At 37.5% G+C, this 26,617-nt stretch overlaps 1 protein-coding gene across 1 annotated transcript in view; it reads right to left on the bottom strand.

Annotated features, from left to right (window-relative positions):
* Window positions 1-26,617, bottom strand: part of Mhcl (Myosin heavy chain-like) — a 938,273-nt gene that overhangs the window by 513,366 nt on the left and 398,290 nt on the right. The window contains exon 19 of the mRNA XM_090376088.1: window positions 16,928-17,071. Within this exon, the coding sequence (XP_090232214.1) occupies window positions 16,928-17,071 (144 nt within the window). The remainder of the gene's footprint in view (window positions 1-16,927; window positions 17,072-26,617) is intronic.

Here is a 26,617-nt window from a genome sequence, read left to right as displayed (position 1 = left end):
GCAACAATGCTCAAGAGGTAAACGTTACTGACGTTATGCCTGTCTCCTCTCTGTTTTTTAAAAACATTGAATAAATACAATAAATAATTCTATTTACATGTTCGCCGAACATTTATTTTTTGATTCAATCAATTCAGCGAGCACAGTTGCGAGTGCTGCACAAGCATGGGAGAAATTCCGACTTATGCAACCCTCACGTAAGTAGGGGGTTCCTGTGCGTGTCCAGCCGTATGGATGTTAACACGTCCTTTTGGCCGCTGGGCTAGCCAGGTGGGTAAAATGCCTGCCTGGCAACCCAAAGGTTGCTGGTTTGAATCCTGCCTCAGGCTTGATCACAGTAAAATGCAAAAACTTTGGAAGGTGGCCACAGAAGCCGATGCGCCAACAACAACAACAACAAAAAAAAAAAAAAACATCCATATGCCAGTCCCAAGATCGGCACATGAAATGTTTGGAGTTTAAATCATGGAAAGCTGGATATCATTAAGAGAGAAATGGTTAAGACCAAGATTGGCATCCTTGGTGTCGGTGAAATAAATTGGTAAATTGGACGGGAAATAGCTACTTTTCATCAGACGATTTTAAAGTTTACTACTCTGAGAATGAACAAAATAAGGAGAAATGGTGTGGCATTTATAGTGAACAAAGAATTGTCCGATCAGTTTGATAGTTATAGATAAGTCAGTCATTTGCATTAATGGAAAACCGCTTAAAGTCACATTTCTTCAAGTCTATGCACCAACAACAGATGCAACTGAAGATGAAATTGAACAGTTTTATGCAGAAGTGCAGGATTCACTGAATCAAACATCAAAAAACAGGCATTATGTATGTACTTGGAGACTTCAATGCGAAAATAGAGATAGAGAGGAAGTTGGGGTTGTTGGCAGATTTGGTATGGGGGGTAGGAACAAAGCAGGAAACTGTCTGGTGTAGTTCTGTCAAGAAAATCGATTAAGGATTACAAACACATGGTTCAGCAAACCTACCAACGTTTGTATACATGGACATCTCCAAACAAACTGCACTGCAATCAAATTGACTACAATATGTGTAGTGAAAGATAAAAAAGCTCTGTTTTTTTAGTGAAAATGTTACCTGGTGCAGACTGTGGCTCAGACCACCAAATCTTAGTAGATAGTTGGGCTCAAATTCTGTAACATCAAAACGAAGGCTGCACCATGGAAATATAATATCGATAAAATTTCACCATCTTACGCGGTCGAGATAAAAAACAGATTCGACTCGTTTAACTACATGGAAAGGCAACCAGATTTACTTTGGGAGGAAATAAACAGTCACTGAAACAGCACAGCAATACATCCCATACAAAAAAACATGCAAAATTGGGTATGCGGCTGACAGAAAAAACTATCAAAATTGCCGAAAAAAAATAAAAGATAAAGCTGCTGGAAACACAGACGAGACAAGGCGGCTTAATGCAGAATTCCAAAGGGCAGCCAGAAAAGACAAGGTAAAATACTGGAACAAATGTTGTAAAGAAATGGAAGATAATAAATAAATCTGTCAACTACTGAGTGCCGGGCATTCAGGATGAAGAGTCTGTAGTCACGAATGGTCGTTAGTGTAGTATCTCAAATAGAGCTTTATGGTAACTCAAAAAAGTTTCTAGTACCCTGGCTTGGCCTAAAACTGAGGAACTAACGAAAACGTTGTCTATTTGAATTGTTCCAGTTGTGAATGACAAGAGTGGGAGAAGCAACTGGCAGGTGAGGGCCATGCAAGACTTTGTACAGGTGCCTCCCCACCACCACTGCCTCAACACTGGCTCTCTGAGTACCTCCTTGCCGGGACAACTCCAGCATTGAAAATTGTTAAAAAATACTTCTCGTCGCAAAATTTATAAATGACCTTTATAGAATTATTAACTAAATATTTAGCAACCCTTTTATCACCAAAAATTAGTACAAAGAAGCGCACTATCAAAGTATAATAAAACTTTTTTTTAATTTTAACACAAAAAGTAAATGATAGATTTCAATCGGAATAGTTTTCCCTTGATAAGCATAGCTAATGTAATTTTTAAATTTTTAGCTCCATTACTGACAGAAATAGAAGGGGGACACAAAAATTACTCACATTTTCCTGTCTGGCACCGACATTTCTAATTTTAAAAATATATTTTAAACCTACTCGTTGAGCTCTTTCCAACAGTGTATAATAAGCTATAGTTTGTCGCCAACAGTTTTTGTCTCCCCCACATTTACCCCCCATTTCTCAGACAAATTTTTGTCAACAACGATTAATATGGCATTATGTTGGCCCATATGATGTACAAACCCATGCAAAATTTCAAGTCAATAGGTTGAGTGGTTCCAGAGATACAATGCTGTGACAGATGGATGGACAGACAGACAACCGAGTGACATTATAAGGGTCCTTTTTTAGACTACGGACCCAAAAGAGGGCACATGAGAGATCTATTCACACAAATAAAGAAGATCCGGATACTGTTCACTACTTGTAAGGGTTCAATAAAAGACAAAGATGAAAATGAACTTAATGACCAACAAGGAATTAAGAAAAGATGGTAGGCATACATAGAAGAACTGTATGCAAATAGAAACAAACATCAGCAGATCGAAGTGGAAGGGCAAGATGAACCAAAACGAGATATTTTAGAGGAAGACATAGTATGGGCACTGCAACTACCAAGGAGATAAGCCCCTGGAATTGATAGAATACCAACAGAAATGTTAACACCTTTGCCAATCACAGTTATCACTTTGTGCTGGGAGATCTGGAAGAGCAATATGTGACCGAAAGACTGGAAGAAATCAGTGTTTATTCAAATACCAAAGAAGGGAGATGCACGAAATTGTTCGCACTACCGTACAATAGCCTTTATATCACACATAAGCAAGATTCTATTGAAAATCATTCAAGCACAATTGTATAAACAGAGGCACAAGTGATCACATCGGAAACATCTGTTGGATGATGGAAAAAGCCCATGAATTTCACAAAGATGTATACATGTGCTTCATTGACTATACCAAAGCATTTGATTGTGTTGAACATGAAAAACTGTTGAATTCTTTAATAGAATTAGCGGTACTGGCACACTTGGTAGAGCTAATAAGATCATTGCACACCAACCAAGAAGCAACTGTCAAAACAAAATTTGGAGATATAGACTGGTTTGAAATCGGAAAAGGTGTGCGACAGGGCTGAATCTTATCCCCATTTCTATTTAATTTGTATACTGAATCAGTTATGAGGAAATTGTACTTGGATAAGTCAGAAATTGAAGTGAAAATGCAGCAGAAACATCAATAATTTAAGATATGCAGATGATACGACTCTACTTGCAGGAAATGAGGAAGATCTAACACAACTGATTTTAATGGTTAAAGATGAGAGCAAAAAAAGCAGGACTGCAGCTTAACATCAAGAAAACAAAAATTATGACAACAGTTCAGACTGGAGAAGTTAAAATTAACAAGGAAGAGGTAGAATATGTTCAGGAATTTATCTTTCTTGGATGTAAGCTCGACCGTGGTGGAGATTCTGGCCCTGAAATTAAAAGAAGAATTTCACTTAGATGCAGTGCAATGATGAGCATGGAAAAGATCTGGAAAGACAAAGATGTCAGCTTTACAACAAAGATCAGAATGATTAATGCTAGAGTGTTTTCCCTATCAATTTACAGGTGTAAAAGCTCGACAATGAAAAAAGCAGACAGAAGAAAAATTGACGGTTTTGAACTCTGGTGCTGGAGAAAGCTGCTTTGCATACCACGGACAGCAAAAGTTATGAACAGAGAGGTTTTGGATCACATCAAGCGAGAAACATCATTGAAAGACAAGATCATTACGCTATGATTTATCTATTTCAGTCACATAATGCGATCCAATTCATTGGAAAAATCGATAATGCTAGGAAAGGTCAGCGGAACAAGGAGAAGAGGTCAGCAAGGAACATGCTGGCTCGACACCATCAAGAGTGACACTGGCATGTGCTTAAAGGATTTGAAAGAAGTTGTTGAAGCCCAGACAGCATGGAGGCAGCTTACCCATAAAATCTCCGAAAGTCAGCTGCAACTGAATGGATGAAAACAACAAGTGATTTAGTTCCAGCAGGGTAAAGTAATCTACAATCAACTTGACATAATAAAATTGAGGAGAAAAAAAAAAAAAAAACATTTACAAAATTCATGCATAACACAACCTTAAAATAAAATGGGACTGTTGGAATAAATGGACTCTTTGACACTCCATTTCATCTTTGTCAGGACAATGGAACTCCTCACTCAAAAATCGCATGTTTAGTTATTCTAGAGTAGAGTATATAATATATACACCATATAGCTGAAGGCTGTTCATGATTGAAACCAATATTAGTTCAAAGTTAATAATAAATAAATAAAAATAATATCCTGTTCAAATTAAGTAGTGTCTTTGTAACACTACTTAATATTTTTTTGACAGTAAATATTTTCATATTTTGAAAAAATAAAAATAACGTATGGAATATTATTTATTTTTAAAACATTTAAGCAAAACTAAAAAAAATTATAAATATATAAAATAATAAAGTTGTTTAATCACTGCACGACATTAATTATAATAAATTTTATATAAAGTTAATTTTATTATATAATAAAAGTATAATAATTAATTTTAAATGAAAATACAGCAAACCCCCGCTATTCGCGGGGGTTACGTTCCTGAGAAATGTCGCGAATACCGAAAACGCGAATACTGAGTTATGGCTCCCATAGTAATAAAGGGGTTCCGTTCCAAAGTATGAAATATATAAGAAAAACTAGTCTAAAATTTTGTCTATGTATGTATTATATGTACCTTCATAATATGACTATGTACATAGACAGTACATAGTGAAATGCAAGCATATGGCATCGAAATGAAAATAAGAAACAATTTAATATTAAATGTAATATTTATTAGAAATTTCAAACAAATCTTTCAAACCAGCGCCTTTGCTTGCTAGCAAAAAAAACATCCCGCCAGTGCTATCACCAGTTTCGCTAAAGTGTTGATAAAGGAGTTTTGCCTTTTCACGAATAATGAGTGAACTTAACGGAATTTTATTTTGAGTTCGGTCTTCTATCCACAAATTTAAAGCTTTTTCCATTTTTTTCTAATTTAGCATCACGAGTTACAGAGCAAATTTTTGAAGCGTTTTCACGGACACTACGGCGGATTTTTTCTTCCGATTTCTTGATTGATCGTACCGTTGAATCATTGATTTTATAATGTTTTGCCACTGAGGAGACACTTTCACCATTAGAAATTTTGTCTAATAACTCAATTTTATTCGCTAATGTCATCACCTTCTTTGATATTTTCATATTTCTCTTTTTATTCGTAGCCATATTTTTGTAGGGGTTAGAAAGAACTTGTCCACAATACAGTCACTTTCTTCCGTTAACACACTCGAAAAAGTCTGTTTTACACTGCAAAACGGTAGATTCATCATTTTTGTAAGCATATCAATTTATAAATTGATAAATTTATTCAATTTATAAGCATATAAATTAAAAGCAAACGACGAAACCTTCCATGACAAACGCATAACGCATACTGAACCAGGATTAGCGAGAAACATCCACGCTCGCGATTTTGTCACCCCTCTCCCCCACCCACTGAGCACTGTTTTGACCAGGAAAGATAATTTTAGCCACGCCCATGTTTTTTTATCGCGGAAAATGTTCACGGCGCTTTAAAATTTGCATTTTTTTAGGTTTCATTTTATATTAAATCAGCGATCGTGAATACGCGAAACCGCGAATACAGATACCGCGAATAGCTGGGGTTTACTGTGCTCTATTTCTAGATTATCCTAAACATTAGGCAGGATTAAGGAAGTGTTCTGCAACAAAAAAGATCTCACAAAATAATATGGCACATAAAACTACTTGATGTTTAGGCTTAATTTTAAGGACTTAAATTCAAAGACACAAAACAGATAAACAATGATCCTTGTTGCTTAAAACCTGCTCTTTCCAATGGTGTCAAAAACGAGAGAATTAAAGGTGTCTCACATTAAGATATTTGCCCCTAAAAATAGGCCAAATTTTAACTTTCAAATTTTGAGTCAATCTTTGAAGGAAAATATCTCATCCAGAAAACAAGTATAACAGCTCATATTTAGTTAGGCTGAATTCATGCAGTTGGTAAGTGGAATGCCTAAAGAAGAAGGTACCAGAGGTTTTTATTTCAAAGTTATGACTATCAAAAGTCTTTCTTAAATTTGTTGCGACAAATTTTTGGTGTCAGTTTTAGACCACATTGTAAAAAATGTGAAGGCTTTTGAGCCTGGACACAAAGTTTTGCATTCTCTCCTAAATGTTAGCTAGGTATACCAAGTTTCAGAGCACTACCTCTCACCATTGTGCAACAGTAACACTTAAAACTTTGAAACTTTTTTGTGATTTATTCCACATAACACAAGTGACCTCCACAAAATAGGCACTGATGCCTCAAGCATACTATATTTTGAACTGAAATTTTGCACAGCTTCATTTGAAATCTGTTTAAACATCCACACCAAGTTTCAACAAAATAGAAGATGGTCAAGCAGGGACCCCTAGGCCACTTGACATGGAATGAGAGATGTGATTTTGGTAGCTTAGGAGCTTTGCAGATTATTAACTGGGACAAAATATATAAGGAAAGTATAGTTGAATTACAGGGAATATTAAGGGTAATTATCATTGAAGCAATGACTGCATTCATTCTATTCAGAAGGCACAAGGAGGATGCCAAGATGAATGAAAAAGGTCTAGCAATCTTGACAGAACAGAGCCCAATGCGGATGACCAATTACAGAGACACGAGACTTTGATTCATACAATAACTATAAGCTGATTTATCACAAAACCACAAAGAAGGCTAGGCAGGCAGAGGCTGAGTATGAGAAATCACTAGTCAAGAGAGCTAAAGGGGACAAGGAGTTGTCTGTAAATTTGAAGAGGAAAGAGCAGTACTTTATTTATTGATCCAAGTTTTTCTGGACATGGAAAAATAATGACAGGATATGATGTTTCACAGTTTCATACATTGACAAAACCTTTCAAACTTCTCATCATTCGATACACCAAAGTTCTGCGGAAAGTATTCAAGGTGGCTGTGCAAAAAAATTAACTGTCACTCGTGTTGAAATCTAGTTTCTTAAACTAGTGACATGTTATTAATAATCTTCCCTTAGCTCTTTGATTTATAAATGTCTAGAATTTTTTCAGAACACTTGAATTCTTAAAAAAAAAAAAGTATTAATAGTCCCAAAACATGCATCCATTAATTACTGTAAGTGTATTATTTTTGTAAAAGTGTGTTCATGGGCTGATTTGCACATTGTACAGGCTGAAAAACCTGGAATAACTTGGGGGGGGGGGCCCTACAGTCTTCACCCGAGATCAGCTAAACGACATTTTCTTGCATCATTTGCCACTACTTATACTACATACAGACTTGAATGAAGAGGAATTAACTCATGCATGAAATTTTTGCTTACAGATGTGAGATAGTCCTTTTTGGCTAGTGAGATCAGTGCACCAAGTGGTAAATCTATTTTGCTATATACAAAATGAGACTAAGCTCTACTTGCACAATATTGTTTTGTAGCTCTTAACAAGAGACTATTTCCCTAAATTTCTCTCTTTTTTTTTTTTTTTTTTTTTAACCATCTCACACATCACTGATCAGGTCTTCTTCGTGGTGCTTATTTATCCACCAATGAGATCCCCTACCAAAAAAAAAAAAAAAAAATTCATCTGCTGCTTATTTAAAATATATGCCATTACCCATACCTAACCTAACATAACATGTCCCATACCATGGGTAAAGGCATATATTTTAAATAAACAGCAATACACTTCTCCACTGGAGCAATGCTTTTCATTTTGAGTAATGTAATACTGATTCAAATGATGGTAGAGGGCCAGGATAATATAAAATCAATGTATTAATGTTCTATGTAGCAAATCTACTTTGCTCATTGCTACATAAAAAAAAAATGATATTACCCTATTTGTAATTAAATATAAGTTAACAGAAAAGTACACAATGAGTGATAATATTTCTTTAGGGTATATTGTAAGAACTTACCAGCAGTTGCTGCAAGTATTAGTAGTCCCTGTGGACCTCTGTTGTTGTTGAGTTTAATGACACAATAGGTTGCTAGGGCCATATTATGTCTTTCTAATGGTGAATATGAAATAACTGCATTTTATGATATATTCCTATCTGGTTTAGGAAAGTAAACAGTTCTTTTATATTAGGATCATCTCTCAGGATCTGCAATAAATTTATTGATGACTGTGTATTAGCAATTGATTTAAAGGTGTCTAAGCAGATGTTTTGAAAGTGGGGACAGTCCACTAGCAAATGGTGAATGGTCAGTTGTACTTGACATGATGTACATCGGGGAGTGCTGTTATTAGTTAATAGATACAGGTGAGTGAGATGAGTATGCCCAATCCTAAAACTTGCTAAAATTGTTTCTTCTCATCTGCTTTTCTGGAAGTTGGAAAGCCACAGCTTTGGTTCTGGTTTTATTTGGTATAGTTTGTTTCCTGGATAACCTCTCCAGATTAGTGACCAGCTATTGTAACATGCTTTACGGATAATATGTTTATAATCGGTATATGGAGTTTGAAAAGACTGCAAAATAATAGTATCTGGTTGTTTGGATGCAAGATCAGCTTTCATTTCCTGATATTCCAGTGTCCTGGAATCCAGCAGAATGTCACAGTTTGATTTGATTTCTTACATGCAAGTGACTTAGAAAGTATTTGTTTTATTACAGGGTGAGAGGAGTTGGTATTACTATTTATGGCAGAGACAGCACTGAGCGAGTCAGTGTATATTAAGGTAAAGAAATTAGAAGTTGAGTAATGTGATCTAGAGCCAAGTTAATAGCATAAAGCTCAGCAGTGAAGATACTGCATTCTACAGGTAATGAGACAGAAGTGGTGAATGATGGGAAGATTGCCGCAGCGCCTATTTGGGTCTCAGTTTTTGATCCATCTGTATAGATCTTACAGGCCTGTGAATTAGAAGCAGAGTGAGTTTCATGTAACTGTGCGATATTGAAGGGAGACGAGGTGTTCTTTCCCCACTGTTGGAAATAGTCATCGTAAATTGCAGGGATATTTGTCCACGGTGAAACAGGCAGTGTCATGTCCTGATATATATTGCTGATTTCTATATTCCACATTTGAGTTAGTTCTTTAAGTCTAAGTGCAGCAGGTTTGTTTTCATTTGGTTTACTGTTGTAAAATGACTCCCATTCGGTATTGTACAGACATCGCCAATTCGGGTGAGAGGGAAGACTGTGGATTTTTGCGGCATACATCAAAAGCAATGTTTTCCTCCGAAGATGTAAGGGAGGTTTGTGGGCTTCAATGTAAAGGCTCTGAACTGGAGAGGTTCTGAAAGCCCCTACAGAAACTCTCAGAGCACTGTGCTGGATCGTGTTCAATCGCTCTAAGGTAGTTTTTCTAGCAGAGTCATACACTGGGGAGCCATAGTCTAAGCGGGACCTGATGAGAGTTCGATAAAGATGGATCAGGGTATGTTGATCAGTGCCCCATGACATAAATGACACACACCGGAGGATATTCAATTTCTTCAAGCAGATGGTCTGAAGGTAGGTCATGTGTGCTTGAAAGTTTAGTTTCCTATCTAGCACCAGGCCAAAAAAACTGACAGTGTGAGCAAGGGGTATTGGCATGTTATTGATCTTTAGCTCAGGATCAGGATGAAGTGACCGTAGTTTGCAGAAGTGAGTATGGTAAATTTCTTCTCAGCAAGACGATATCCATTGCATAAGGTCCAGGCTTCTATTTTGAATAGAGCAATTTGCAACTGTCTTTCAACAGTATTCATACTTTGTGATTGGCAGGATATAGTGAAGTCATCTGCATACATATATATTTGAATGGTTTTTGGAAGATCTTCCAATATGTTGTTGACCCGTATCGCAAATAGGGTAGCACTCAGTACTGAACCCTGCGGGACACCCTCCTCCTGAATGCGAGATGCTGGCAGCATGTTTCGATATCGGACTTGAAAGGTGCATAATTTTCAAAAGTTCTGAATTATTTGAGGAAGATAGCCTCTCAGCCCCAATATATCTTTAATAATGCCATGATGCCAAGTGGTATCGAATGCTTTGTGAATATCTAGGTGCTGAATCACTAGATGCTGTTTCATGACAAAGGCATTTTGTATGTTGCATTCAAGTTTTACAAGTAAATCTAGGGTAGATCTGTTTTTATGGAAGCCATACTGGTGATTAGAAAGAAGATTCTGGGAATCTAGAAGCCAGGTGAGCCTCTTATGCACATCCTTTCAAATATTTTGCCCAAACAGCTTGTTAATATCGGTCTGTAGTTCCGGACCAGAGTAAGATCTTTGCTTGGTTTTGGAATAGCACAGATATAGGAATGCCGCCAGGTCAGAGGATAAGTATTTTCCGAAAAGATATGGTTATAGAATAGTAATAATATGCCAAGGTTGGCTTCACATAGATGCTTCAGCATACTGTAGTGAATGCCATCTGGTTCTGCTGCACTATTTAACGATTTGCTTAAGCATTCCTTGAGCTCAAATAGAGTAAAAGGCTGGTTATAAGGAAGTGAGTTTGTTGTTTGTTTGTTATTTGGTTTTAGGAGCATTAGCAACTAAGGCCATATTGCTCCGGAGATATGCGGTGGTCATTCCCTGACCTTTCCGCATCCTCCGTATTTGGTGGTCACGGGCTTGAACCCCCAATCTAATCAAGAAGCGTGTGCTACACACTGCTGCTCCTGCCCATCTAGCTACGGAGGCACCTAAGGAAGTGAGTCTAGTTTGAAAACTCAATTTTTAATGTTCTTCATTAGTTTTAATGAGTTGAAAGGAGGTCACATAAGAGGATGAGGTGGAAATGTTATAAAAAGACTCTGATAACGCAATTGCAATATCAGTAGGGGAAGATAATTCCTGCCCATTCCATTGTATTATTGGTGATTGCAGCGGTAGAAATTTCCCATTGAGTGTTTGTATTTTGTTGCAGATAATTCAAGTGTCAGTATTTTTGTTAATGGATGAGGCAAAGTTAATCCAGGATTCATGTTTTGCTTTTTTTCTAATTTGTCTTGCTTTAGCGCTGAATTTTTTTGTAAACAATTAGGTTGGCAGTAATTGTGAATTTACGAAAGCGATTCAAAGCTCGGTTTTTATCACGCTTTTCTTTGGAGCATTCTTCATTCCACCACTGATTTTGGTGTACACTCTTGCACTGGTTAGATTTTGGAATGGAAATTTCTGTTGCAGATAATACATGGCTGGTAATGTGGTCAGTTACGTCATCAAGATTCTGTTGCTGTACATATTGCCTTTCAAGTATGACAAAACTGGAATAGGTTTTCTAGTCTGCTTTGCTGAAGTTCCAAGAAGTACGGCCTTTAGGGTATGACACGACCTGTGTTTGAATTGAGCTGATGATAGGAAAATGGTCAATGTGGAATGGATCATTTAGCACTGACCATTCGATACTTGGAAAATGAAATGCTGAACAGTTGGATAGGTCTATAGCTGATGTAGCTCCTGCAGGTAGTTGAATGAGTTGGAGAGCCAGAATTTAACAGAGTCAGGTTGTGGTTATCCAGGAATGTTTCAATTAATTGGCCTCTCCTATCCATGGTGGAAGATCCCCACAATGGATGGTGACCATTGAAATCACTAAGTAAAGACACAGGAGGTGGAAGTTGTGTGATAAGACTATCCAGTTCAGTCTGGAAGCAAGGGTAATTCAGTGATATATAAATGGATGCAAGGGTTAACGATATTCCCACTGATATCCAAACTGCTACAACTTCTAAGAAGGTTTATAGTTGGAGATGTTTTGAGGGTATTGTAGATTATAAGTATAGCTAACCCACCACGAGCAGGAGAGTCAGAAACCCTGTCTTTCCTAAACATAGTATAATTTTTGAATTTGATAGAAGCGTGTGGTGATAAAAAGGTTTCCTGTAAACACACACCTACTGCATTAGTTTGAATTAGTAAATCACTGAGGTCATCTATATTACTGCATAATCCTCTACATTGTAGGAATTTATTCATTGGTTATGTTTGATTGAGGAAGATTGATCTGACTGTTTTTTTTGAGGTTTCTGTCTGTTTTGTTTTAGTTTTTCATTTCTGAGAAAGATTGGGTGGCCTGTATCCATGATATCATTGGCATGTAACTCTAGTACTGTGTCATCATCCTTAGACTGAACATCAGTTTCCATGTTGCTATTTCGTGACTTCACCTTCTGATTTTCAAAAGTAGTTGATTTTGTTGTTTCAGGCAAGGTTGAGATAGCATCAGTTGGAATGCTGATCGGCGTATTGCTGTTTTCATTGACTGTAGGTTTCTTATTGCATGATAATACAGTTTTGGCCCAGGTGGCAAAAAAAATGCTTGGTTCTATGGAGACATCTGTTTGAGTTGCAGCTGAGCAGCTGCTTCTGGTAACAGATGTGTATGATTGGCTGGGCATGGTTAGTAGCACTTGCTTCCTTGCTTCAGGGTAAGTGACTTTATGTTCCACTTTATATTTCTGGATTTTTTGGCTGTTTTCCAAAGGTCACATGCTTCAGAAAATGCAGGGTGGTTTCCCTTACAGTTTGGACAAATAGGAGTGGAAGCTGTACAGTCTTCTTGAGAATGCTCCTTGGAACCAAAAGAGGACACACAGCATCGCCTCGGCATGCTGTTTGAGAATACCCGTACTTCTGACATTTAAAGCAGCAAATGGGGTTCGGGATGTAAGGCAGAATCTTGCAATTTAGGTAACCTGCTTTAACAGAAGATGGAAGAGTCAGAGTACTGAATGTTAAAATGATGGACTGGTTGGTGTAGGTTGCCATCTTTTTTGGTCATGATTCTCCGTGCACGAGTCACTTTTTGTTCACTAAGCTCTTGTATTATTTCTTGTTCAGAGACAGTTAGTATTTCCCATTCGCTGTTTACACCTTTAGAGGTGTTCAAAGTATTATGGGGCGTAACTGACACTGGAATGCTGTTAATTGTTGTCAATTTTAACAGTTTTTCTGAATGGCTTGGAAGCTTCAATTAGAAGGTCTCCAGATTGGAGACACTTCGCCATTTTAGGGGATCCAACAACCGATTCTAAACATTTCTGTATTAGAAACAGCGGTAACTTTCCGACAGGTTGTGTGGATAATGAGTACATTATTAGAAATGCTGGCATATCTGCACTCTGTTTTTCAGTCCGTTGTCTCTTCGGACGATTCAAGCCATGTTTTGAGACTGAGGTATTAGGTCTGGAGCCTGTGGGCTCTAGTGATGGATATGCATCGATTGCGCTAGGAAAAAAAACGCTAGAAAATCACACTAGAAAGATCACTTGGGAACTATCACTTGGCACTCGGGGGCCCCCTGTGGACCTCCTCTGAATCCAAAGATGCTCTCATAATTATAGCTAACAGTTTGCTGACCTCTTCTGCTGCCTCCCTTAAGATAGTTGGATATACAAAGGGTACTAGGAAAGTTTTGCAATATGACGCAACAATGAATCACAGGAAGCTGCTTGTTGCTGCATGTTGAGACATGTTCATACGTGCATAGTAGCCACCGCGCCAAGTCGATGGGCTCAGTTATTCATTAGTAGTGAGAGTGTAAAGTGCTTGCGATGGCATCGTGGTCACGAAATGAGATAAGGACAGTTTTGCGGTATAATTTCGTGCGTGGTTTAACCATAGGCCAGTGCTTAGAAGAAATGACTCTTGCACTAGATGATGATTGTCCACATCGTACAACGATATTCAGGTGGTATAGAGAATTCCAAAGGGGAAATTTCACTCTGGAGGATTCTGAGAGGCCGGGAAGGCCACGAACGTCAGTTACGGAGGAAAATGTTACTGCTGTGAGGAAAATGCTTGACGAAAACAGGCGAGTGACCTACCAACAGATAGAGGATACTTTGGGCCTAAATGCACCAGCAATTCGTTCGATTCTGCAAGATCATTTGCACTTGAAGAAACTTTGTTCTCTCTGGGTGCCGCATCAACTGACTGAAGAGCAGATGACACGACGTGTGACTTGGTGCCGGGAGATGTTAAAAAAGTTTGATAAGGGACAATCTCGGTATGTGAACAACATCATGACAGGTGACGAGACTTGGCTGTACTATTAGGATCTGCCGACCAAGGCTCAAAACAAAGTTTGGGTCTTTGATGATGACGACACACCTGTAATTGTCAGAAAATCCCGATCTGTAAAGAAGAAAATGATAGCTGTATTTTTCAAATCAAGTGGAATTGTGGAACGTGTCGTTTTGGACACGCAGAAGACAGTCACAGCTAAGTGGTATACTGAACAATGCCTGCCTAAAGTCATTGGATCTGTGAAGAACCTGCGGCCAAAGTCAAGAATGGACACCTGGTACCTCCATCACGATAATGCTGCAGCTCAACGCGCCAAAGCCTGCACCGAATATTTGACCACGACAGGACTGAAACTTCTCGAGCACCCTCCCTACAGTCCAGACCTTGCTCCCTACGACTTTGCACTGTTCCCGCATGTGAAAATGAAGCTAAAAGGGAGGCGGTTTTCCAGTGATGAGGACCTTCTACGGGCTTGGGACAACGAGTGTGCTTTACTCCCTAGTGAAACTTGGCAGAACTGGTTTAAAGATTGGTTTCGGAGGATGGAGAGGTGTATTGAATGTAGAGGAAATTACTTTGAAAAAATTAAATAAACAAAGCTGTATTGCAAAACTTTCCTAGTACCCTTTGTATCTATCCAATCCACCTCAGATACCTTTTTTACATTTACCTTCAACAATTTTTCGTTCATATTCTTTTCAGTTGACACAAAATCATTTAGCTTACTCTTCAAATCTGATACACTTCTGGCATCCCCTTCTCTAAAAAATTCCTCATATGTAGATGTAGATACAAAATACATATTTAGTTTTACAGCAACCAGAGCCTGTTCATCAATGTTAAACTACTAATATCTAGTAGACTAACGTGATTCATCCCCTTTCTTCTAGTGTTTACATAAGTGAAGCAGTCTTTGCTATTTGTCTTTGCATTCTTTTCCAGAGACTCCTCATAATATGCCTAACCTTCTTTGTGTCCTGAGTGTAGACTAGTTTATATCTACTGTAGGCTTCTATATTACCTGATAACTTATATGCATTCTTCTTCTCATCAGTACAGCTGATGAGAAGAACAGCTGATATCTATTTAGGTTTCAGCCTTGAACAGTATCTATTAGTTGCTGTTGATAACTTCATCAGTTACTCCCACTACATAGAATTTAAAAACTGTCTAAGACCACCCCAGCCACCTTTACGAAAGGAAAATCCCTTCCCTTTGCCATCGACAGTAGTTACATCTTTAAGTAAATACAACATGAATACACTACGATCAGTGCCTCCTAGTGGGTCTTTTATCTACAGATTCTTAATGCAAGAAGGGTCACTGTTGATAATCAGATCAAGAGTATATTGCTTTCTCCCTCTGCCTTTCTAACATGTTCTTGTAGAAAAAAAAGTCATCCAATAAATCCACAAACTTCTTGCTACTGTGTGAATAATTAAACTACAAGTTTCAGTCACTATCTGGAAAGTTAAAATCTCCCATTATAAGCCATTCTAATTTACTAGCCCACTTTATATATCTGTATAGTTAGTCATTAGGCCTATAAGACACTCCTATTCTCATTTTTGTTTTCCCAGTATTATGTCACACCAGACTGACTCCACATAGCACTGACCACCCATGTCAACTGGATGCACATTTTTAGATTTTCTCCTTTTTAACTAAAAACATAATCCCTCCACCTCCTGTCTTGTCTGCCCTTTCTGTACATTGTATTCCAATTTTTAAATTTTGCACCCTTTATATCTGAGTGACACCATGTCTCTGATATCCACACACAATGTCTGCATTTGAATGACTAGACCAGCAATTCAAATTCCAATTTATTTACTAAGCTCCTAGCATTGGTATACATAGAACTATACATGTGCTTGTTTTTACTCTTAGTAACCCACTCAATGAATAGTAACCCCAAAGTCAAAGGACAATGAATTGCAGCAACTGCTGGTAAATTCTTATTAACTGGTATGTGTAGACACTAAAAGTTTGTTTGGTCCCCTCCTTTATTTATGATCTAGTGATTTCTTACAACTTAATAAATAAATACACACAAGTAATGTTACCATTTCATACACTTAAAAACAACACAAATTTTTTAATGTATAAAAAAAGTTTCACATAGGCCACGAGAAGTATATACATGCACATATATGCTTTTAAAGGTCATGTCAAGTACATTTCCAATATGTTGTTTTTATACAACTTGATCTGAAATCTTCCAGTAAGTGCTGCCATCTCTTATCTGCATTAATAAATAATTGCAAACAGTTTAAAATAGATGGCAGCATGAACATTGGAGTTCTTTTCAAATTGGAGTAAATTTCAATTGTCAACCAGTGCTGTCTGATTTATTTAAAAAAAAAAAAAAAAAAATCAATCTCTGGAATTAAGAAGAATAAGTTAATGAAATTGAATCAATTAATAAACTGTAAATGTAAAAAATATTAATGGATCAAAAAAAAGTGTAGTGATGAGATATACAATTTTTTTTTTTTTAAATTTTTATTTAATTTTGGACAATAATCTCACTAATTTTGGGCAGACACATCAGTCAAAATAAGAACAAATTAATATTTAAAAGTATTTATGAAGAAAGTTTATTTTTAAAATATTTTTGAAATGTCTTGAAGAAGCTTGTCCCCCCTCCCCCTAGCATTCACACACATTTAGCAAACTCCCTACTATCATAAAGGTTAATGAACTAAATTAAATTATAGGAACCATATCAACTTATAAAAAGGGCATTCACAATTTAAGAGAAAAATTCAGCTTACTGTTTTTGTTCGCAATTCTTCTTCTGTTCTATGGACATTGAGTAATGGCAGAATCTTAATATATAAACGCCACCATGGCCAGCTATGTATACCTAGAAACTTTTGAACATTCCTCTGAATGCAGCGAATTGCCATGTCTTGAACCTATTACATGATAATATTAATATTAATTTATAAATGAATTATTACAAATAAAAATGAATTAAATTATCAACTGACTCACAACATACAAAAACAGACCCAACTGCCAATTATGTACATTTCACTTACCAGTTATAAAAGGGATTGTCCACCCTCTGTGTCTGGTTCACTTTGATCCAACATGAATACATTTTAAATATTAGCAAAAAAAAATTTCAAAATTGTTCACTTTTTTGGCATTTAGCATTAGTATAGGCATATGATGCAAGAAAGCAAGCTTATACGGCATCAGCCAAAAAAAAAAAAAACCTTCCCAATTCACCCATCTGGTCACCCCAAATGTTTGTCTAATTCAGCCTTAAATTTATTTAAAGCCATCAACTTCCACAACAACAGATGGAAGTCTGTTCCAGCAATCAACTACCCACTGGCTAAAAGCAAACTTACACACATCTATTCTACAGCTGTCTTTCCTCAATTTGAATCTATGCCCCCTCAGGTTCTTAATCTGAGAAAGTGGGAGTACCCCATCAGCACTGAGACTGCTCAAACCATTCAAGGCCTTATACATCACAATCAGATCACCTCAGAGGTGCCTGGTCTCCAGATGCTGCAACTTGCAGACCTTAAGCCTTTCTTAAGCACACCCTTTTGTTCCTCTCACCAATCTTGTTGCCCTGTTGTATAGATACTTTTTAGATACCACCTTTATTTTAATCTTTTTTGGAACATGTCTTTGAAATATCTATTAAAAAATACATTTTTAATTAATTCTTTAAATTAAAATCACCTTTAGACCTGTCAGCCAAAGAAACGCAAATTTAAAAACCCATGTTTCACAAAACGTGCACAATTAGATGCCTGCCTGTCATTAAAAGGAGTGCTGCTGTGTGAAACATGAAGTATACATTAACAATTTGATGCAGACAATACTTCAATATCACAAAGCCGGAGCATATTACTGACTGGATGAAAGCACATATCAATAAAGCCAGCTTTTTGTCAGTAATTGTATGTAACAGATGCCATTCACAATGCATGCATATACAATCAGTTATTAGTGAATTATAACCACCTACTAATACCATGTTTGGCCACTTCGTATGGATAACAGCCACTATTCACCTAGGCACTGACTCTACTAGATGTCTGAAGACGTCTTTTTTTTTTTTTTTTTTTTTTTATGAAAACCCCAAACACGAAAGGTATCAAAACCTATAGTACTTCAGTACCATGCATGGGTTGAAGGAGAAGTATGGGGAGACGGGAATGCCGGAAACTTTGCTCTAGAGACTAAACATGGGTTTCACCACTTCAAGCCTCCAATAAGCAAAGTGGTGGTATTTCACCGGTTGATGGAAGTCATCTACCACCTGCAACTGTAGGGATCTGCAGCCATGCTTCCTGCAAAGCTTTCCAAAGTGCCAGAACAGATGACAGATGCATGTCTATATGCCTCACTTTCCATTCCAAAACATCGCATAGTTTTTTTTAACTGGATTGAGGTCATGAGAATTTGGAGGCCAATCAAGATGGGTAATATTTTCATTGTATTCCTCAATCTACTCATGCACAGTGCAGACCTGATTACACAGGGCATTATCATCTTGGTAGATCCCTTTCTGTGTGGGGAAAAAAATGCAACGTGGCAGGGTGCATATAGTCTCCTAAGAGCTGCCTGCAGACTAGTAAAACATTGGTCCATGTCCACCAGGGGTCCTAGTTTTTGCCAAAAAAACATGCCACATATGAAGCAACCACCACCTGTCTGGATAGTGGGCACCATGCAAAATGGATCCACAGATTTGTGTTGTTTGCGCCACACTCACATGAAGGCATCTGTTAGGGTTACACTAGGCATTTGGACTCGTCCAACCAGCACACTCATTTCCAGTCCTCCAGTGTCCAACCAGCATATTGTTGATAGCACACTCATTTGCCGTCAATGACAATCAGTGGTGAGGAGAGGGTGTCTTTTGGGTCATTTGCTGTGGAACCCTGAGTGTGCAATGCATTGTCATTTAGAATATCATTCTTGCATTCCCATATTGTATTGCAAAGTCAGTTGTCGCACAGTGACTTGCCATTGAGCTCGTACAACATGCTGCATCCTTCACTCACCACAAACATCCATCTTGCGCAATCCTTTAGTTTTGTCACTAGGAGGTGGTTTGACCCATTTGAAACTATTCTTTGTCACAGTGGGCTGTGAGCAACCAACAGGGCATGCCTTTCCAATTTGGAAACACCCAATGCACAAGCTCCCACACAATCATGCCCTTTTGAAACTGAGTGATATCTTTACTACTTCACACGACTGCTATTTTATCACTTCGACTTGCACGACCATATGCAAATTACCACTGCTCTAGCATACAAAGCTGTTCAGAATTTTATACTGCAAGCTATGTGGCATAGTCCATTACAGATGGATGGTCACAATTCAGTGATCACTGAGTGTAATCAGGTTTAACTTAATTCCTGAATTTTTCCTAATTGTACAATAATTAACAGAGATTCCTAGCACTTTCAGTGAAGAAATAAAAAAAAAAAAAACATTTACAAAAACAGCTATCAAGAGTTTCAGCTGCATGGACAGAGTAGATAAAGGCACAAATTCCTGTCATCAGAGCTGTCTGGGGCCTTATCGACCCTATGTAACAGGGTTAAGGTTAACTTTCTCCAATCAAATACAAACATAAATGTACATGTTATTCATGTAGCAGAAAAAGAGACAAATAATATTAGATGCTGGCCCTGCATGCTTCCCTACAAAAACAATATTACAGACATTAATAAACAAGAGATATAATAACATTTGAAGCTGCCAAAATCGATTTTATCCTATTCTCAGACTTTCACAGAAATCATGTCTGAAAGCTACACTTCAAAACAAAAAAAAAAAAAAAAAAAAAGGGGGGGGGGGAAATACAGGACTGCATAAATGATTTTTCATAGTAGGTGAAGTTTCAAACTTTTCTTATCAAACATTAAAAAGGAATTCAAAAGTGGGTTAAGGAATGTCACAGGCAAATGGCAAGTTGTGTTGAAAGTAGTGGACATCAGAATTGGGTTTTTTTTTTATGGGATGAAGTTGAAATGCTTGTATGAGGTATGGACCCACTATCTACAGTACTAACAATTCTACAAACAACAAATGTAAGACATATCAAAGGTAGCATTTAATAATCGTATATGGATCTTTTTGGAGCAAGTTAGTCACAATTTAGGCCAGGGGGAAGGCCCAAGGGGAGTAGGGGGATGCTCCTCCTATCATAAATTCTGTCCTACTTAGCACCTTCTTTCCAAGTTCCCAATGAATCCATTTTTCATCCTTAACACCTGAAGATATTTCAATAATAACATATGGTAATTTTTTTTTAGTTTATGTTTAGCAAGTTATTGTCAGGACTTGCTCTGTTGTCCATTGAAAGATTCACAGCTAATGAAATTGATCATGAGACTGTAATAGACCACTTTACAAAAATGAAACACAGATGAAAGAGACTGTCGTAAATTTGTAAATAATGCTGTTATGCTGCTTAAGACAAGCTGTAGCTTTAATTCAATTTATGATAAGCCAGACAACTGATATAAGGTCAATTTATTTATCTGAGTCAATGATTCACATATTTTGTATTCAGTTTTTTAAATTATGTGTACACATGGCATTCGTTTAAGGCAGTGGATGGCTATCTGCTAATAAACAGAAGAGTTATTAGAAGAAATATTACTTTTCAAATATCATTTGTACAGCTACATCCTTTAATTTGATTACTTTGCATAAATGAAACTTTGATGCAAAAAAGTTTAAATTAATAGGAAATTACTAATGCTGATGTATGTTTTGTAAGTATACATTTAATAAAGCATTATTTAAGATTATACTGTATTTGCATCCTTCACTACACTAGTAGTAAGTAAGATTACTGATTTAAAGGCTTTTATTCACCAAAACCTAATGGCCTACAGGCTCTCATATATACAATAAATTATTTTTCCATAATTTTCTTAATTTAATAGTGGAATGAAAACTATAAAAAAAATGACATTCAAACAAACAATTGGCACCTATTTTATCCCTTTGCTCCTCCTCACTTCACTAATAGCATAACCCCTCCTCCCTTCCTATCCTGTCTATCCTTTCTGTAGACGTTGTACTCCCCAAATTCCAGTTCTGCATTCCTCATATCTGTGTGACACCACATCTCTGAAATCCTCACAATATCTGCCTTTGATGTTTTGAGCAATAACTCAAATTCATCAAATTTATTTACTAAACTCCTAGCATTGGTGTACACGCAAGTATACATGCACCTGTTCTTTTTCTTAGCTACCCTAACACAACCCATGTGTTTACTTGTACCCCAATGATTCCCAGCACTCTCTGAAATATCCTGCATCTTATTTTCCAGGCTGCGGTTCATTCCAATAGAAGCAGTGCAAGAATCACTTTCACCTCTGCCAGTGGCTACTGTTAATCTATTAGTCCTTGTATCCCCCCACCAATCTAGCAGTTTTCCGACCCACGATAGCATCAGCAAACATTCTTGCACCCTTTCTATATAAGTGTATTCCATCCCTGTAGAAACAATCTCTCCTATAACTACTTAAATAGTTTGCTATGTACAGAAATGATGCATTTGCACTAACTTGTATGCTAGGTCTTCCATAAGTAATTTATGCATCTTGTTGACGGTTTCCTCATTATGGGCTACTGCTGGCTGCCCAATCCACTCAACTCTGTCTCCTTACTCTACCTATAACGTATTCCCACTCCCATACCCCCCTTCTTCCTTCTGTAATCCACGCTTTTTACAGGAATTAAATTTTTTGGGAGGGCCTCAGGGGAAGGCTCTGCTTTGGAGGAATCTCATCTTGAAGATACTGCCAGTGCACTGTGTACACCCTAGTGCACCATGGCTAGGAATGAGAAGGCACAGGGTAGTGAATAAACTCATTCAATGCCTCATGCCTGCGAAGATGCCAGGAGCTGGCAAACAACACTCAACAGAACACACTACACTACCCGCACCATACTGCCAGCATTGGCACATGCCTCATACAGTCGCTACAGTGGCTAATGGGGGAAATCCTGGAGACCGCCATGAACCATAAACACATTTTAACATTTTGCCCAGTCCTTTTCACAAAAGGGGATTTTTCCAACCACTTGGAAACAGGCAAACATAAAACTGATTCAAAAGAACCCAGAAAAACCACTAACAGATCCAAATCATACAGGCCCATTGCCTTGTTACCAGTTCTGGGTGAGGTAATGGAGAGGCTGATATTATTCAAGCTAGAGACTCACTGCCAAAATGCCAACCTACAATCAGAAAAACAATATGGATTTAAAGACGTACCTCACAGAGGACACCAGAGGTTGCCTAGTTAAATCAGCAACTGCAGCAGAAGAAACTTACATGCTTGCCATATCCATAGATTTTGAAGGAGCTTTTATTGCATTATGGTGGTCCAGCATATTTCACAGACTGCAATATGCTGAAATACCACAAAATTTTTACCAGACAATACAAGATTACCTCAAAGGCAGAGAGGCCCAGACAAAACCAGAAACCTGGTACTGGATGAATGGTACTGGATGAATTCCTGGGGATGGACATCAGCCCAACTGACATGGCAGGTATCCTTCACTGACGACCTTGTCTTGCTTGTAAAGGCCAACATCCAAGCTGTTCTAGAACAGCATGCCAATTCAGCAATAAACACCCCCCCAGCAATGGGAAAGTATCCACAAACTAACAATATCCAATGATAAAACAATCAATTCTGTTAAAAGGTAACTTGAATATAACACACAGACCTCCACAAAATAAAATTGCAAGCAAAACATTAGCTCTAGTCACAGAAATGAAATATCTACATATAATATTTGACCATAAGTTAACTTTCTACCCTTACTTCATGTACTTGGCTAAAAAAAGTTAGATTGGGGATTATGCTGGCATGATAGCAAGAATTAGCTGTGCTGACTAGGGATTGAAAAGGAACTCTTGCACTTTATAAGGCAATCTTCCTCCCAGTCATCACCTATAGTGTAGGCACCTGGTTTTTAGAGCAACTCTAGCCAGAAGGAGAGCTAAACTTGACCATCCAGTGACCCATCTTACTGACAATTACAAGAGCCCGTTGCACTGTCAAGCACATCTGCACTTCAGGTGCTGGCAGGAACACCTCTTGATTTAGAAGTTATTAGAAGAGGCCTGAATTACAGACTAAAGCGACAACTTCCAACCAACATCATGGGAATCACTCTGAACATGGATTATGTACAGACATAAAGAGAAAAAAACCCATGTGCATACCCTGTATGCCCAAAAGACGTTTTATGTGAAAACATCTTTGACGAAAATCAGAACAGTTTTAAAATTAAACAGCTAGAACATATCTAAGTCATGAACGAAGTAACATTTTATGCTCACGCCAGCTACTTACTCTACCAAATCAACTTTAGTGACATCAGTGTCATACTTCAGTCCAAAATGCTTAGTACAAATGATATAATCTTTTATGCTCATGCCTGCTACTTACTCTATTGAATCAACGTTTGGAAGAGGTTAACAAAATCAATATGATATCATTGCAACAATACAAGTATTTATATTGTTGTATTGCTCTCGACACAATTTGAATATTTGTATCAGGAGTATTGAGCAAGCCAACCTAACAAAATAAAGATTGGGTAGCAAAGAATGTGCAAGCGTGACAGACTATCGAGATTGCGTAAAAGACAAACAGAAAATTAAGCATTCGATTTAGCAACGCCTTCAACCAGAAATGCTTTCCCATCTAACAATAATGTACCCAAAGTGAGTATTAATTATGTACAATGGAATATTTCTCCAATTGCAGAGCAGATGAGTTAATTCCTTTTTTTTACACCGACTACTATTTACATAAGAAAGCGTATCAAGAATTTGAAAGGATATTTATGAAAAATGATTTCTGTTCTGTATGTTACATTTGTGATCGTCTATGGTTCAAAAATGACACAAAGAAACCAGCTGCTAAAGATGCACCATTGATATGCATTGTTTCCCAATGTTGACGTCGACGGAATCCTTATGCATAATAGCTGCAAAGGACCACTTAAGAACAACACCATTCCAGTGCTATCTAAGTCAAACAGCTTTGTCTATCCAGAAATTCCATCACATTTACCAAAGTTGGATTTAGTGACAGAGAGGCTTATTTCTCCTCGCTTACGGTTCATGCAAATAAGGTACAGTCAGTCCTCGTATAGCACGATAGTTGTGTTCCTAGAAACCCTCGTGCAATGAAAAATCGTGCAATATAAACAACAGGCCCTATGGGAAAAACGGGGTTAGGTGCCGACCACCCAAGATCGAACACACATTTGTAACCAAAACATTACCAAACACAATAAATAATCGTAATAAAATACTTATGTATTTTATTACGACTATTACGTAATAAAATATTGCTACTGCTTTTACTTCTATCGTAAGCAAACTTGTTTTTTGTTTGATTTTCTATCCAAACAGATGACAGCCGTTCCATCTCTTCCAATTCTTTGTGTCTTAATCTAATGAATTTTAATTACACTTTGAGTTGTTCCTGCTATGAAAGTTGTTTTTATTTTCTCCGCATTCTTTGTAATTCTAGGCGTTGCCTCATTTAGGTCTGTAGCATGTGCAATATCACATGGTCTTTCATTTCGCTCAAAGCGTTTTGACAGTTTCATATTTTTTCGCTATCGACAGTGGCGGACTGGCCATAAGCCTTACCGGGGAAACCCTGGTGGGCCTGAGGCCGATGTGATTTTGGCCATAAACACTAGTATGAGGCTACTACAAATTTTCCCGGGTGAGAATTTTTGATCCAGTCCGCCTCTGTTTATCGATATTGCTTTTCTTTTTCTCTCTGAATCTGCAGTATCTTCACCAGGACGCTTCCTTTTCACACCTTTTAAGTATTTTACTCATTTTTAGAGAACAAAGCACAATTACAAATGGAGGAGGCACACTTAATACACATAAACAAAGCTGCGTGCGTGTAGCAACTGAATAAACAACACCGTAAAGGCCACTATTAACACCTCACATTTTACTAAAGCACATTTCTAGGGGTGACTACCATAAAACAATAAAAACAATTTCCAGTTGCGTTTCTGCTAGTGGAATCTGTTATAAACTGGTAGTAAACTCGATCTAATTGCATTTGCGATTATACCGATTGCTGGAATTGTGTTGGTTTTTATGTTATTATGGTGAAATATGCTTCCCCTTCACTGATATAAAACACAAATACATTTTCGGAATCTTCTCTTCATTCCTATCGCATTGCATTCGGTTGGAGTGATTCCGCGTTCGACTGCCATTTCTTGTAAACACAAAGGCGAATCGTGCATAAGCGAATTCGGTTCGTGTTATATAAGATATCGTTCCCCTATTTATAAATCATGTATGATCGAAATCGTGTAATGTAAACGCGTGTTATATGAGGACTAACTGTACCTGAGACATGCATATGGACAATACAGCATTCTGGGCCAAGTAATCAATGTGCCCATTTCAGTCAACACGATGGTCCATCACTTGCCAAGGGAGAGCGACTGAAACAGGCACATTGATCCATATGTGTGTCTCACACACATTATTTTTGCATATAAAATGCAAGGAAACACACAAGTCCAGCTATTTGATTGGGTTAGTAAGAAAGAGAGTGATTAAACCATGGCTTCAATATTTGGTTGACATGCCTCTCTATTGATTGTATTAAATAGCAATATATCAATCATTCTTTGATGACAGTCACACAGAAATTAATTTGGCTAAAAACGACATAAGAGAAGCAGTTCCAATCAAGGAAAGTCTAATCGCTCAACAGCAAACGTTGTTGTGGAGCGATGATAAATGTATAGAATCGCTCCAGGAGAAACTAACATACCACAGAGACTATTGTTTACAAGCATGCAGAGGAACTGTCCTTTCCCAACATTTATCTTGGACAATTCAGAACATTCGGAGAGAATTTACATGCGACTTCATTCATGATGGGAACAAACGAGCTCAGAAGAGCGGACCGACATGGTGTTACTCCATATCATCCCCTTTACATAGCAATGAAGATAATGAGATTGCGAATGAGAGACTCTTTGATGGTGGCTTTCAAATACATAGGTAAAGATACAAAACTGATCCATACACAAGTTCAATCCAAGGAATACATTAACAACTATATCAAAAACAAATTGGCCTTCCTAAGGACAATTCCAAACTCGACCTACTAGTGGGTTCAATGTAAGTGCAAGCTATTCACTATGATTAGACAATTCAGTAAACCTACAATGTTCTTGACTCTGAGTGCCAATGAAATTGGTTTCCTGCACTTGCTTCAGCTATTGTACAAGTTACAGAAGGAGGGGTGCAATATTAGTGAGGATGATGCAAGTGACACTGACTTCATGCAGAAGGCAATGCTAGTGAACAAAGATGCTGTAACTTGTGTGATATACTTCAAGAAGATTGTAGATGTTATTATAAACATTGCAGTCAAAAGGTT

This window comes from Mastigoproctus giganteus, chromosome 1, assembly GCF_048544385.1.
Source record: "Mastigoproctus giganteus isolate SK-2022 chromosome 1, ASM4854438v1, whole genome shotgun sequence".
Classification (NCBI taxonomy): Eukaryota; Metazoa; Arthropoda; class Arachnida; order Uropygi; family Thelyphonidae; genus Mastigoproctus; species Mastigoproctus giganteus.
This window is presented reverse-complemented; position numbering and strand designations above follow the sequence as displayed.